This window comes from Hylobates moloch, unplaced genomic scaffold, assembly GCF_009828535.3.
Source record: "Hylobates moloch isolate HMO894 unplaced genomic scaffold, HMol_V3 SCAFFOLD_6, whole genome shotgun sequence".
Taxonomy (NCBI): Eukaryota; Metazoa; Chordata; class Mammalia; order Primates; family Hylobatidae; genus Hylobates; species Hylobates moloch.
The window spans coordinates 117,978,303-117,994,873 of NW_026652281.1; the positions used below are offsets into that span (position 1 = coordinate 117,978,303).

At 41.6% G+C, this 16,571-nt stretch overlaps 1 protein-coding gene across 14 annotated transcripts in view; it reads left to right on the forward strand.

The window, feature by feature from the left end:
- Positions 1-16,571, forward strand: part of LOC116471606 (protocadherin alpha-C2) — a 206,068-nt gene that overhangs the window by 147,013 nt on the left and 42,484 nt on the right. For 4 of the 14 annotated variants that reach the window (XR_009213826.1, XM_032158125.2, XM_058439930.1 and 1 more), the window contains exon 1: positions 13,265-16,065. The exons of 9 other annotated variants lie outside the window; for them this stretch is intronic. Coding sequence is in view for 4 of the 5 variants with exons in the window: in XM_032158125.2 (XP_032014016.1) it covers positions 13,501-16,065 (2,565 nt within the window). In the remaining variant the exon portion in view is untranslated. Of the gene's footprint in view, positions 1-13,209; positions 16,066-16,571 lie in introns of those variants that run through there. One more of the 14 variants, XM_032158122.2, reaches the window with a different exon arrangement.

Consider the following 16,571-nt stretch of genomic DNA (forward strand, 5'->3'; position numbering starts at 1 on the left):
GTCTATTAGGTCCACTTGGTGCAGAGCTGAGTTCAATTCCTGGGTATCCTTGTTAACTTTCTGTCTCGTTGATCTGTCTAATGTTGACAGTGGGGTGTTAAAATCTCCCATTATTATTGTGTGGGAGTTTAAGTCTCTTTGTAGGTCACTCAGGACTTGCTTTATGAATCTGGGTGCTCCTGTGTTGGGTGCATATATATTTAGGATAGTTAGCTCTTCTTGTTGAATTGATCCCTTTACCATTATGTAATGGCCTTCTTTGTCTCTTTTGATCTTTGTTGGTTTAAAGTCTATTTTATCAGAGACTAGGATTGCAACCCCTGCCTTTTTTTGTTTTCCATTTGCTTGGTAGATCTTCCTCCATCCCTTTATTTTGAGTCTATTTGTGTCTCTGCATGTGAGATGGGTTTCCTGAATACAGCCCACTGAAGGGTCTTGACTCCTTATCCAATTTGCCAGTCTGTGTCTTTTAATTGGAGCATTTAGCCGATTTACATTTAAAGTTAATATTGTTATGTGTGAATTTGATCCTGTCATTATGATGTTAGTTGGTTATTTTGCTCGTTAGTTGATGCAGTTTCTTCCTAGCCTCGATGGTCTTTACAATTTGGCATGTTTTTGCAGTGTCTGGTACCGGTCGTTCCTTTCCATGTTTAGTGCTTCCTTCAGGCGCTCTTTTAGGGCAGGCCTGGTGGTGACAAAATCACTCAGCATTTGCTTGTCTGTAAAGTATTTTATTTCTCCTTCACTTATGAAGCTTAGTTTGGCTGGATATGAGATTCTGGGTTGAAAATTCTTTTCTTTAAGAATGTTGAATATCAGCCCCCACTCTCTTCTGGCTGGTAGAGTTTCTGCCAAGAGATCAGCTGTTAGTCTGATGGGCTTCCCTTTGTGGGTAATCTGACCTTTCTCTCTGGATGCCCTTAACATTTTTTCTTTCATTTCAACTTTGGTGAATCTGACAATTGTGTGTCTTGGAGTTGCTCTTCTCAAGGAGTATCTTTGTGGCATTCTCTGTATTTCCTGAATCTGAATGTTGGCCTGCCTTGCTAGATTGGGGAAGTTCTCCTGGATAATATCTTGCAGAGTGTTTTCCAACTTGGTTCCACTCTCCCCATCACTTTCAGGTACACCAATCAGACGTAGGTTTGGTCTTTTCACATAGTCCCATATTTCTTGGAGGTGTTGTTCATTTCTTTTTATTCTTTTTTCTCTAAACTTCTCTTCTCGCTTCATTCCATTCCATCTTCCATCACTGATACCCTTTCTTCCAGTTGATCGCATCGGCTACTGAGGCTTCTGCAATCTTCACGTAGTTCTCGAAACATGGCTTTCAGCTCCATCAGCTCCTTTAAGTCCTTCTCTGCATTGATTATCTTAGTTATACATTCATCTATTTTTTTTCAAAGTTTTTAACTTCTTTGCCATTGGTTTGAATTTCCTCCTGTAGCTCGGAGTAGCTTGATCGTCTGAAGCCTTCTTCTCTCAACTCGTCAAAGTCATTCTCCATCCAGCTTTGTTCCATTGCTGGTGAGGAACTGCATTCCTTTGGAGGAGGAGAGGTGCTCTGCTTTTTAGAATTTCCAGTTTTTCTGCTCTGTTTTTTCCCCATCCTTGTGGTTTTATCTACTTTTTGTCTTTGATGATGGTGATGTACAGATGGGTTTTTGGTGTGGGTGTCCTTTCTGTTTGTTAGTTTTCCTTCTACCAGACAGGACCCTCAGCTGCAGGTCTGTTGGAGTTTGCTAGAGGTCCACTCCAGACCCTGTTTTGCTGGGTGTCAGCAGCAGTGGCTGCAGAACAGCGGCTTTTCATGGACCGCAAATTCAACTGTCTGATTGTTCCTCTGGAAGTTTTGTCTCAGAGGAGTACCTGGCCGAGTAAGGTGTCAGTCTGTCCCTACTGGGGGGTGCCTCCCAGTTAGGCTGCTCAGGGGTCAGGGACCCACTTTAGGAGGCAGTCTGCCCATTCTCAGATCTCCAGCTGTGTGCTGGGAGAACCACTACTCTCTTCAAAGCTGTCAGACAGGGACATTTAAGACTGCAGAGGTTCCTGCTGTCTTTTTGTTTGTCTGTGCCCTGCCCCCAGAGGTGGAACCTACAGAGTCAGGCAGGCCTCCTTGAGCTGTGGTGGGCTCCACCCAGTTCAAGCTTCCTGGCTGCTTTGTTTACCTAAGCAAGCCTGGGCAATGGCGGGCGCCCCTCCCCCAGCCTCGCTGCCACCTTGCAGTTTGATCTCAGACTGCTGTGCTAGCAATCAGCGAGACTCCGTGGGCATAGGACCCTCCGAGCCAGGTGCAGGACACAATCTCCTGGTGTGCCATTTTCCAAGCCCATTGGAAAAGCGCAGTATTAGGATGGGAGTGACCCAATTTTCCAGGTGACGTCTGTTAACCCTTTCTTTGACTAGGAAAGGGAACTCCCTGACCCCTTGCGCTTCCCGAGTGATGCAATGCCTCGCCCTGCTTCAGCTCGCGCATGGTGCACTGCACCGACTGTCCTGCAACCACTGTTTGGCACTCCCTAGTGAGATGAACCCGGTACCTCAGATGGAAATGCAGAAATCACCTGTCTTCTGCGTCACTCACGCTGGGAGCTGTAGACCAGAGCTGTTCCTATTTGGCCATCTTGGCTCCACCCTAACATAGCTTTTTCAAAATCTGTGATGAATGTCAATGGAAGTTTAATAGGAATACCATTGAATCTATAAATTACTTTGAGCAGTATGGCCATAATACTGATTCTTTCTATCCATGAGCATGGAATGTTTCTCTATTTTTTTGTGTACACTGTGATTTCCTTGAGCAGTGGTTTGACATTCTCCTTGAAGAGGTCCTTTACTTCCCTTGTTAGCTGTATTCCTAGGTATTTTATTCTCTTTGTAGCAATTGTGAATGGGAGTTCATTCATAATTTGGCTCTCTACTTGCTTGTTGTTTGTGTGTAGGAATGCTAGCAATTTTTGCACATTGATTTTGTATCCTGAGACTTTGCTGAAGTCACTTATCAGCTTAAGAAGCTTTTGGGCTGAGACAATGGGGTTTTCCAGATACAGGATCATGTCATCTGCAAACAAAGATAATTTGATTTCCTCTCTTCCTGTTTGAATACCCTTTATTTCTTTCTCTTTCCTAATTGCCCTAGCCAGAACTTCCAATACTATGCTGAATAGGAGTGGTGAAAGAGGGCATCCTTGTCTTGTGCTGGTTTTCAAGGGGAATGCTTCCAGGTTTTGCCCATTCAGTGTGGTATTGGTGTGGGTTGGTCATATATATGGCTCTTATTATTTTGAGGTATGTTCCTTCAATACCTAGTTTATTGAGCATTTTTAACATGAAGTGATGTTGAATTTTATCGAAGGCCTTTTCTGAATCCATTGAGATAATCATGTGGGTTTTGTCTTTAGTTCTGTTTATGTGATGAATTACATTTATTGATTTGCATATGTTGAACCAGCCTTGCATCCCAGGGATGAAGCCTACTTGATTATGGTGGATAAGCTTTTTGATGTGCTGCTGGATTCGGTTTGCCAGTATCTTATTGAGAATTTTTGCACTGATGCTCATCAGGAATATCAGCCAGAAGTTTTCCTTTTTGTTGTATCTCTGCCAGGTTTTGGTATCAGGATGATGCTGACCTTAAATGAGTTAGGGAGGAGTACCTCCTTTCCCTTTGTTTGGAATAGCTTCAGAAGAATTGGTACCAGCTCCTCTTTGTACCTCTGATAGAATTCAGCTGTAAATCTGTCTGGTCCTGGGCTTTGCTTGGTTGGTGGGCTATTTATTACTGCTTCAATTTCGAATTTAATATTTTTAAATCTTGGGTTAAATGGTTGAATGAATGTGTGGAGAGTTAGATATCAATGAATGCATGTTCTTAAAGGTATAAACTTTAATCCTGCTGGATATAGGATAAAATTTACATTAAAACATTGTAATTAATCAGTCAATTTAAGTAAAATAAATTCAAGGAAGTGGTCTGAATTTCTCAGTGAGCATTTAGATATTTATGGGAGTCATATAAAATAAATTATAAATGTGACTAAGGGCTTTTTATTAAGGAAAATGAAATATTGCTATGGACATGATTCTGGGTGTTTCTTTACTACACTATGAACTAAGAATTTTGGAGACAAATCGTAAGGATATAAATTGGTTTATTGATCACCGATTGGGAATATAAATAGGCACAAAAATTTGGTGAAGCATTTTGGCATGTCTACCTAAAATTTAAATATGTAAGCACTAGTGCCCCCTTACCTGCAGTTTCGCTTTGAGCAGTTTCAGAAAATAGGTGAGCACAGTACAGTAAGATATTTTGAGAGAGAGAGACCACATTCATATAACTTTTATTATAGTGTATTGTTATAATTGTCCTAATTTATTATTAGTTATTGTTGTTAATCTTTTACTGTGCCTAATTTATAAATTACACTATATCATAGGTATGTATGTATATGAAAAAACATAGTATATGTAGAATTCTGTATTATCCTTGGTTTCAGACATTCAGTGGGGATCTTAGAAAGTATCCCCTGTGGAAAAGGAGGGACTACTGTACTTTTAACAAAGCACTTCCTAGAATAAACACACAGACATATACATGCACACACTTTCAGAAATGCACTTAAATATTCAATCATGGAGTAAAAATTAATTATGAAATATCTAGACAATGAACATTATGTAGCTTTTATTAAGAAAGAAGCAGAATTATATATACCGACATGAAAGGATGTTCATTATATATGTTAAGTAAAAACTAAGTTCATCATATATGTTAAGTAAAAAAAGTCACAAATTAAAAGAAAGTGTTAATTGATTTGAGAGTTTGTGTATTTTTTTTCCTATTTTGTGCTGAAAAGCTGAACCTGGCATCAACCAAGGCATATTGTTATCTATGTATCAAGCTAAATAATTTTAAGATCTTTAAGACTATTAATTCAGAGATGCTGTATAAATAGAATCAGTGCCAGATTTTTTGTTTCAATTCTATCAGCTAAGTATACTATGCTTTCTTTGCTTGTGATAGAAAAAAATAGAGAAAAAACACAGAAGCAAAAAGTAAAGTTGTACAATAGTTGTAGAGTATGGTTCCATTTTGGTAAAATGTATCAGTGTGTATATTTATATAGCATAGTCAAAAGCCTGGAGTGATATAAAATTATCTGTTACTGGTCTAGTCTATAAGGGAATTAGATTTTAAAGGACTTTCACTTTCATCGCTTTTAACAATTCTGAACAAATTTAATTTGATACAAGAAGTATATATTTTAAATATTATTGAACTTAATTAAAATAAGTTAGAGCTCAAAAAATAAATAAATCACAGGAAGTTCACAATCTGATTTTATCAGGAATGTTGCTATTTTCTTAACAGGTCATCAAACATTATCACTGACGCTTGGAAAGAATGACTTTTTATAATTTGAAAATATCTTTTATTCTTCAACTCCTGCTGGCTTAAAGAACACTAAATCCACATATCCTAGGAGGCATGGCTGTCCAGTATATCCTATGGGTACATTGATTTATGAACCAATAAATGTTTCATACACAGTTGAGATTTTAAATGAGCTTATGATAATTGGATCAAAGGAATACTAGTCCACCTTGAGAGTACTGCAGAAAACCAATCACAGAAAGCTATGATGAAATTTTAATTATAAAGGATATTGAATATCCTAGAGTGACAACTCTGTTATAATAAATGTAACACTGAATTGGAAAGAGAGAAAGTGAGATTTTTACCCATTTCTGTTTGAAATCAACTTTCTATTTCTAGTAAATTATCAAACCATTTTGTTTTAATTTTTATATCTTAAAGTTATCATTCCAGTGTCTTTGGTTTACTGGGTTTATAAAAGAATTGACCAATAGATATATAATAGATATAGAAAAGTCTGCCTGGGTGTGGTGTCTCATACTTGTAATAATATTATAGTATATTATTATAATTATTCTATTTTATTATTAGTTATTGTTGTTAATCTTTTACTGTACCTAATTTATACATTAAGCTTTATCATGGGTATGTATGTACAGGAAAAAATGCAGTATATATAGAATTCGATATTATCCTTGGTTTCGGACATTCAGGAGGGGTCCGAAGGTGGGCAAGGTGAGCCCACTTTGGGAGGCCAAAGTGGGCAGATTGCTTGACCCCAGGAGTTCAGGACCAGTCTGGGCAACATGGTGAAATGCTGTCTTTACAAAAAATACAAAAATTATCTGGGCATGATAGTGCATGACTGTGGTCCCAGCTACCCAGGAGGCTGAGGTGGGAGCATCATTGAGCCCAGTCGTTGAAGCTGCAATAAGTTTTGATTATGCTACTGCACTCCAGTGGGACAACTGAGTGAGACCCCATCTCAAAAAAAAAGTCACAAATTAAGATAAAGTGTTGATTGATCTGAGAATTTGTGTATTTTTTTCTATTTTGTGCTGAAAAGCTGAAGTTGGCATCAATCAAGGTATATTGTTATATATGGATCAAACTAAAAAATTTTAAGATCTTTAAGACCATTAATTCAGAGATGCTGTATAAATAGAATGAGCACTAGATTTTTTGTTTCAATTCTATCAGCCAAGTATAATATGCTTTTCTTGCTTGTGATAGAAAAAAAGAGAGAAAAAACACAGAAGCAAAAGAACTTGTAAATCCTTTCTAAATAATTTCAATAAAATGAGCTTTGAAAGGGAAAATTTTTAGATAACATTATCTCATCAAAATGCCTTAAAGTATATTTTAACATTCAGTAAGAACAGTGTATATTAACATGGCTAATTTAGAGGATTTATATTTTACTCACATTATAATGTATTATGCCTATAACCGCTAAAGGAATTATGTAGCAAAATCTATCAAGGAATACACAAGTGGGATTTATATCAGAAAAATCAAAGCCATTTGTAAAGTCCCATTACTTAGGCAGAATATCGTAGGTAGGAGGTAGATGTTACTGAGAGAAGAAGTTGGGATATGAAGTACAAATCTGTTTTGCATCATGATTTTGTTAAGTCCGGCTGTTTATTATTAAAAACATGTACAGAATATTCAATTGTAGTTTCTAAAAGAGAAAGAAACTTGTAGTTGTGGGAACAATAGTATTCCTTATGAAATACTTAGATATTAATAGCTTGAGACTGATAATACAATTCTTAAGTTAGGGGTTGCATGTGTAGTGGTCAGATGTTATTTCAGAATCTCAAGAAACAGAGCCATGGTAAAAAGAAGCTTCCTGGAGCTTCTGATAAATTCCGTCACCTTTTTGGGACCCAGTTTCTTCATCAGTACCAACCTCATTAGGGTCCTGTGAGGAGTACATGAGGTTAGATATGTACTGAAATAATATGCCAACTCTTAAGTGCCAAGACATTAGGATGCAAGGGGTGGGGGGGTGCCCAAAAAGTCAACAATTACTTGATACTCTAGATATACGTATGGATAATTTTGAGAAGTAATACTTCTTACACAGAGGTGTAGGTTTGTTTGTTCCAAGCAGCAAACATAATGGGTATAGGAAAGAGAAACTGTGGCCTTCATATAGACTGAGCTTAGGAAAACAGTTGGAAAACAGTTCAAATTCAAGGTACTTCAACAATATCTAATGTGTTTTTGAAATATATTTTTAAAACCCCTATCCAAATCAATGAATGCTTTGGCTAAAACCTACTTGGTAACGAGGGTGTTCTTTAGTGCCAAATAGTCATCTTATTTTAGTCTGTGGCTAAAATTCCAAGAGTTACAGTGGAGAAATAGGGCCAAACAAGGTTTCTATTAAAATAAGAGGTCCCAAGTGATGAATGGAAACTTGGAACAGGTTTAATGGCAACTATAAGCCAGAAATTAGCTGAAATACACACTAATGAATTTGGGGCATATCTTGAGTTTCAGATAGAAAATTGGTACTAAGTTTAGTGAATTAGAAACATAGCTTAACCTAGGCAGTTGCAATTCTTGTTCCAAAAATGCCCAACTTGCTGCTGGACTGGCATGGACACTTGCTACCTCCTTGTTTTGAGTCATTAACAAAATGTTGAATGGGATATCTAGAGTATCAAATAATTGTTGACTTTTTGGTCACCCAACCCCCTTGCATCCTAATGTCTTGGCACTTAAGAGTTGGCGTATTATTTCAGTACATATCTAACCTTATGTACTCCTCACAGGGCCCTAATGAGGTTGGTATTGATGAAGAAACTGGGTCCCAAAAAGGTGACGGAATTTATCAGAAGCTCCAGGAAGCTTCTTTTTGCCATGGCTCTGTTTCTTGAGGTTGATTGACTGTTCCTGCAGCCTTTTTTTTTTTAATTTTGTTTTGATAAGCATTTATTTTGGCAATGATTCTAGTAAATGAAACTAAAATGCCCATATGAAAAACAATCTTAAGTCTATGTGGTTAGTTTGAAGTTACCAGTTTTTAATTAAGCCAGAGTAGTCCTTAGTATGAATGCCTTCATTTCCAAGTGCTCATAAACAATCACTTTAGTTATATTACAGTTTTGAAGGAATTTGTATCAAGCTTAATGGCACTTTTTAAAAGATAGGAAATTGGGTTCTCTAGTCACATCTGTAAGTTCTTTCAGTGCCTTGGAAGATCATTTATCTGGCCACAGATACTTGACTTACTTACATCAGTTTTTTATTTTATTTTATTTTTTGAAATGGAGTCTCGCTCTGTCACCCAGGCTGGAGTGCAGTGGCATGATCTCAGCTCACTGCAAACTCCACCTCCTGGGTTCACGCCATTCTCCTGCCTCAGCCTCCCGAGTAGCTGGGACTACAGGCACCCACCACCACGCCTGGCTAATTTTTTAGTATTTTTTAGTAGAGATGGGGTTTCACCATGTTAGCCAGGATGGTCTCAATCTCCTGACCTCGGCCTTGGCCTCCCAAAGTGCTGGGATTACAGGCGTGAGCCACCACACCCGGCCACTTATATCACTTTTATGCTTCCTATCTCCTTATTGATCTTGAGGTTCAAGTTTCACTTAACCATTTTCTTCAATGAAAAAGAATTTTATAATTAAAAAAACCTCAACCTTTAATATTCTATGATTCTTGTTAGGCCATCTCAGTTGAGAATACTAATAAAGAAGTAAAACTCCCCCCAATACTGGCTAGTTTGATTTTATCTGTTAATATTACACAATCTGCCCCAAACCTGTCTCTCCCTTTTTATTGTTACTTATCCAAAGATGGCTTGAATCTCTTATGGCTTGAATCTCTTTGTTTATTCTAAGCAATTTTCAGACACCTCAGCCAACTATCAATAATATATTAGTTTTTTAGAACTAAAAACGTAGAGGATCTCCCCCTAAAAGCCAATTGTTAATGCCAAATATTTGACTGATATATTTCTTCTGGAGGAAGGGAGATGTGAAAAAATTTAGCCATCAAGTTACGTGAAAACTTTTTCATCTTCCCATCCACTGGATGTTTTATCTGTAAATAATGCTATAATCATATTGGAAAGTATTTTCCTTCTGGGGATGCATGAAGATCAGGAATCCTATTCGTTTTTAACAAGATGGAATTTTTAAAAACTACTTTGGACAACTCTAAACATTAGAGATGACCATTTGTCTCTCTTTTATTATATAACTTGAGCTCAGTTTGTAGAGCAACATAAATACATAAATTAAAAAATGAAAACTAGATCCTTCCCTATTTGACAGATACTTCTCAATCTCCTCTCCATAAGATATGCTCTATCACTATATAGGAAATTTTTCTGTAGCAGCTTTTCTTGAGTTTACTAAAAATAAGATCTGAAGAAAATGAAGCAATTAACATTTATTGAGAATCTATAAGGGTTTCTACATTGTGAAGGAGACAGAAATATAAGACATGTCTCCTGCTTTTAGGTTGCTTATAATTAAAGAGATAATATTAAATTATTTGGATGAATTTAAAAATGACACATGCCATCTTACAGATATGCTGTAGACTGTGAAAATGAAAAAAAAAAAACAAACTCATGTTTAGAGTAGACACTGTTTCATGGATTAGGTAGGTTTTCATCTGGACCTTGAAATGTATGTAAGATTTTAAAAGGAGGAGAGAAAATAGGAAGCTGTTTGTATTAGAATTACGCAGATAAATTTGTAAATTTAGTTCTTTTCAAAGAGGTGCTGGGTGCTGTAGATTACAGCATGTTTAGGAACTAACTTCATACTCTGTTGCTAAAGTATTTCTGTGTTTTCTAAAAAGGTAAATCTCTTGTGAGGAAACAAATCTCTTGAAGGAGTTCTCATAACAGAAGTCCCATTTACTTCATGATATAAAAAGGGGCTGTTTTTTGGTTTTGTTCTCCAAATGTAGGATATAGTTCCAGAAGTAACTGGGAAAGCTTAACTTTGTTGCATACGCATCTTCCCTATCATGGTTGATTTCCTATATGGCATAGTTAAATGCGCTTATCTGTGTTTGATATCTAAAGGGCCATGCTACATATGGACTGCCAACTAAGGTTTTATCTGATGATAATAAATTGTTGTATTTCACGACAACAGCAACAACAACAATAATGTACTTAACTAGTCACTGTGCAAATTGCTTTACATACATTTTCTCATGTAATCATAATAATAACCCTATGAGTTTTGCTTACTATTGTTTTCCTTAATTAAAATGAGTAAAGTGAAGCTTAGGTTAAGTAGCATGTCCATAGCCACACAGTTAGTCACTGGCAGGAGTGTGACTGACTCCAAAGTCTATGTTCCTAATTACTGTGTTCTACTTTTTAATAGGGAGTTCTTGAAGGTCCAAGGAAAGGAATGCATAATGGTGTGGTCAAGGCATTAGCGTTAATATTTGTAGAAAGGGTAATTAACAACAGTCTGAGCAATCACATTCTAACAACTAGTAAGGTTGGCAGGAGCCTCAGTATAATGGTGTGAGGAATGAAATCATTATAGTGCCAAATAGAGTATACCATCTCTTTAGTACAATGTCTTTCAAAACGAGGCTGATTGTGTTGGCTTTATGTTTGATAATAATTAAGGCAGTAAATTCTAGTTGGAGGTAAATACATTCTACAGGGCCTAAAAGAGCAAAATGGACAACCTGGCAGGTGTCCTTGCTGGAAGATGACAAGAGTGCTGAAAGGAGAGTCCTGGTTTTTCTCCTAAGACATGACATTTGGGGGCTTCCATTAAGAAATCACCAAGCCTCTGCCACTGTAATCTCTTCCTTAAGTGCCTATGATTTTTTCACAGTCACAGGTCTATGCCTGGTCAATACCCAGTGGCCAGGTCTCTGAGCTGTGTGCAGAGATGGCAGGGACTCGGAGGGCTGGGAGGAGATGAGGGGAGGAAAGATCACTTTTCCTGACAACTTACAACTTGATTCCACTTATAAGCCATTTATTTTCAGAAACAAGTAATGGGTGAGGACATAGGCCAGGTCCACAATTTGTGCACTTGAGAGATTAAGGCCTCTGAGATCAAATTACCACAGCAAACTGAGACAGAATTATTGTAGGGATGTTTGGGGAGGATGCAGAGAGAAGAGGAAGAAGCCAGAGACCCAAGAAAGGAGACAGGAATAGATTTTGATGAAAATTGCTTCCTACTCTGTACCCTTGAGGAAACAAAGAGGACAAATAAGAAGCAGCAGTGATAGGAGGAAGCTGGGCGTTTCTCTGGAATAACACTGGCTAGGTAGTGGAGCATTGATAGTAAGTGTGCTTGGTCGGTGGAACGAAGGGATGTGCTAGTTCAGGCCTTTGAATTCTGGGTGTCAGGATCACAACTTTGGCTCCTTTAATCGTCCCCTCTAGGAGGGAAGCATACCAATGTCAGGTCTCACTCTGACTTTGTTCCAGTCCATAGCTAGAAAATGACCCATAGAGGAAGATCTACGGATGAGAGAATACTGGGAGATGAAGAGAAAGGACGTTTTAGTGAGTGCTTTTTTTGCACATGAGGCAATAGATTTCAAATTCCTGTGGAAGAAATGTGAGAACCTGGGAAGAGTGAATATACAGAACTGAGCAGCAGAGGCAATGACACAGCATGGAAAGATTTCCTCTGATCCTTCTGCCTTCTCTTTTACTGAAGTGAATTTGTTGTCTCTGCGTTGCCTCTATAGCAGTACAAGAGGAAACTTGGGGACACAGAAGAACAGAAGTCTAAGGAGTCTTATATTTAAGGAAGATAAGCTGCAGTCATTGAAATTGCTGGTTATTGTAAGATAAATCCCAGACTCCCACATTTTGCTTAATGACAGCAGATTTTTTTTTTAACTGCAAAGCATTAATGGAATCCAAATTCCAGCCTGGCTTAGGAGATCAACAGTAACGCTCTTGATTTAATGGTTTTGCAGACTCTTGAAGACATTGTCATCCATTAAAGAAAAAATTTTAAATCACTCTTGAAAGAAAATGTCTTGGGTGATAAATGAAAAAGATTTGAAGCAAGATCAGAAAAAGCTTGAGAGAAGAATCTCTTTAAAAATTTTACCAGATTTTCCCCACTGTCGCCAAAATGGGTAAAATAATAGATTTGCCTACAGCTTCATGGAGACTATTTTTTTAAACAGAGCATTTTAAACATTTAAATATTGGCTATTTGCCAAGGCACACACTGAAAGTAAGGGCCACTTGGCCGAGAGCAGAATTGAGTCTTGGATCCCAGGATGCTGGTTTTAGGCTTGCTCCCGGAAAGAGGGCAGCATTTGCCATCCCCCTTCTTTTGCCCTAGGAGTTGAGCACTTTTTGCAGTACTTAAGAGTGTCCAGGGAAGATGTGGGAGTCAGGTGAATAGTTCCCATCGCCAGTAACCCCAGAGCGCCTCCCCCGCGTTGTTTCCTTTTAATGTTAGATCCGCCGCCCGGGTGCCCATACTTAGCTAAGGCCCCTCAGTTTATTTTCCTGAATTGCGCTTGGAAATCTTTTCCTGGGGAACTGATAGCCAGACTTCTAGGGGCTTGACTGCTTTTCCCAGACTAATCTCCTTAAAGACCCGTTAAGCAGAGGAGAGACGGTGGAGACTGGATGAACTGGACAGTGGGGGTAGGGAGAAAGGGAGTGGCTGTGTTCCTGCGGTCCGCTGGGATCCGGCAGGTCCAGGGTGAAGGAGATGGGACTGGAGAGGCCGAGCAGTCCGTGTTCGCTGTCCGCCACTTCGGCGCGGAATCAGAGCAGGACTTGCTGAGCCCTCCTACCCCTCCCTTCCCCCCTCCCCCTCTGTCTCCCCTTCTGCTTCCTTTTCCCTCCCCCTGGAGCGGTAGCGGCAGCAGCAGCAGGAAGCCGAGCCCGGTTGAGCGACTCGGAGGCGAGCGGAGGAGCTGGAATATGGGGAGTCAGCGAGGGCGGTGGGGCCAGGAGCCCTTGGGAGGGCCTACGGAGGGAGCGGCCCCAGGCGTTTGCTAGAGCGTGAGCGGTGGGGGAGCGGGCGCAGGGTGGCACGAGCGGAGGCGGGGCCCGGGCGTGGAGCACGGCTGGGGAAGCTGCCGCCTCCGGCCCTGCCCGGCTGCCTCCGCCGCGGCCAGTGGCTATGGAGCAGGCGGGCACCAGACCTGCGGCGACAGAGCATCCACGGCTCCGGCGGCCCATGCCCTGGCTGCTGCTACTGCCTCTCCTGCTGCTGTTGCTGCTTCTGCTACCGGGCCCAGCGGCCTCCCAGCTGCGATACTCCGTGCCAGAGGAGCAGGCACCCGGCGCGCTCGTGGGCAACGTGGCTCGCGCGCTGGGGCTCGAGCTGCGGCGCTTGGGGCCGGGTTGCTTGCGCATCAACCATCTGGGTGCGCCCAGTCCGCGCTACCTAGAGCTGGACCTGACGAGTGGAGCGCTCTTCGTCAACGAGCGCATTGATAGGGAGGCGCTGTGTGAGCAGCGGCCTCGCTGCCTGCTCAGCTTGGAAGTGCTGGCGCACAACCCCGTGGCGGTGAGCGCCGTTGAGGTGGAAATATTGGACATCAACGACAACTCACCGCGTTTCCCGCGGCCCAACTACCAGCTTCAGGTAAGCGAATCGGTGGCGCCTGGAGCGCGCTTTCACATAGAGAGTGCGCAGGACCCCGACGTGGGCGCCAACTCAGTACAGACCTACGAGCTCAGCCCCAGCGAGCACTTCGAGCTGGACCTTAAGCCCCTGCAGGAGAACAGTAAAGTGCTTGAGCTGGTGCTGCGCAAGGGCCTAGACCGGGAGCAGGCAGCCTTGCACCAGCTGGTTCTCACAGCCGTGGATGGGGGCATCCCAGCCCGCTCGGGTACGGCACAGATCTCTGTGCGTGTCCTGGACACTAACGACAACTCTCCTGCCTTTGACCAGTCCACTTATCGCGTCCAGCTACGGGAGGACTCACCCCCAGGCACATTGGTGGTGAAACTGAATGCCTCAGACCCGGATGAGGGCTCCAATGGTGAGCTCAGGTACTCCTTGAGCAGCTACACGTCGGACCGGGAGAGGCAGCTCTTCAGCATAGATGCCAGTACTGGGGAAGTGCGAGTAATTGGGGGGCTGGATTATGAGGAAGCCTCCTCCTACCAGATCTATGTGCAGGCGACTGACCGGGGTCCAGTGCCCATGGCAGGTCACTGCAAGGTGCTGGTGGACATCGTGGACGTGAATGACAATGCTCCAGAAGTGGTGCTCACGGACCTGTATAGCCCAGTGCCTGAGAATGCTACACCCAACACAATTGTGGCAGTTCTCAGTGTCAATGACCAAGACTCAGGCCCCAACCGGAAAGTGAGCCTGGGTCTGGAGGCCACACTGCCTTTCCGACTGAATGGCTTTGGAAACTCCTATACACTGGTGGTGACTGGCCCACTGGACCGAGAGCAGGTGGCTGTCTACAACATCACGGTGACAGCCACTGATGGGGGAATACCACAGCTCACATCCCAGCGGACACTGAAGGTTGAGATCTCTGACATCAATGACAATCCACCAAGCTTCCTGGAGGACTCCTATTCCATCTACATACAGGAGAACAATTTGCCAGGTGTGTTGCTCTGTACTGTGCAAGCCACAGACCCAGATGAAAAGGAGAATGCAGAGGTGACCTACTCCCTTCTGGAGAGGGAGATTCAAGGGCTGCCAGTCACCTCCTATGTCTCCATTAACAGTGCCAGTGGCAGCCTTTATGCTGTCAACTCCTTTGACTATGAGAAGTTTCGGGAGTTCTTTGTGACTGTGGAGGCTCAGGACAAGGGGAGCCCACCACTGAGCAGCACCGTGACTGCCAACGTGTATGTGGTGGACATGAATGACCATGCCCCTCACATTCTGTACCCTACCTCAACCAACTCGTCAGCAGCCTTCGAGATGGTGCCTCGAACTGCCCCTGCTGGCTACCTGGTCACCAAAGTCATAGCCATGGACTCAGACTCTGGGCAAAATGCTTGGCTTTTTTACCATCTAGCCCAGACTTCTGACCTGGACCTCTTTAAAGTAGAGCTGCACACAGGAGAAATTAGGACTACCAGGAAGATGGGAGATGAGAGTGGTAGCACTTTCAACCTGACTGTGGTAGTCCGAGATAATGGAGAGCCATCACTATCAGCCTCTGTGGCTATTACGGTAGCTGTGGTGGATAGGGTTTCCAAAATCCTCCCTGACACTCAGAGACATATTAAGAGCCCTCGGACATACTCTGAAATTACCCTTTATCTAATAATAGCATTAAGCACAGTGTCTTTTATATTTCTTTTGACAATCATCATTTTGAGCATCATCAAGTGCTACCACTACACTGCGTATGGCACTGCATGCTGTGGAGGCTTCTGTGGAGTAAGGGAAAGGTCCCCTGCAGAACTTTACAAACAGGCCAACAACAATATTGATGCCAGGATACCGCATGGCCTCAAAGTGCAGCCTCACTTCATTGAAGTTCGAGGGAATGGCTCTCTCACCAAGACCTACTGCTACAAGGCCTGTCTGACAGCAGGCTCAGGGAGTGACACTTTCATGTTTTACAATACAGGGGCCCAGACAGGACCAGGGCCTTCGGGAGCCCAAGCAGCAGTGACTGACAGCAGGAACCTCACAGGCCAAAGTGGTCAGAGTGCTGGGAACCTGATTATTCTCAAAAACGAGGCTGTTTCTCAAAATGAGGTGAGATAGTTGTCAGGGGGTCTTCCACAAACTCGTGCATTTGTTACACATCCCCCAATATCCTGTGGTTGGCTTTATTGAGTCATTAACACTGACAAGAGTTATGTGGTAAACTGAGTATATACAGTATCCACAATTTGATCATAATCTGCTATTTCCTCTCTAGAAAAATAGCACTAAAGAATTGTTTTATTTTTCATTTTCAGAGGCATGAAGACTTGTCCATAAAATTGCTTGAGAAGTGAGGATTAGTCTTAATATTTAATGCTAAAACACAGATTTATAGAGAAACAGAACAGGCCTTGGAATAGGGATTATGTTTTAGGGAGTAATGTTATGAGACTCAAGGAGAAGTGGCCTCTGCTGTATCATCTACAGGGACATTTTTCTTTTGAAATCCCATATAAGTGATGTTTCTTAAAAAGCTCTGAGGCCTCTAGGGGCTATCATAGTCACCACTACATGCTGTCTCTGTTTATACTCTGGACTGTCTACAGTGGAAATTA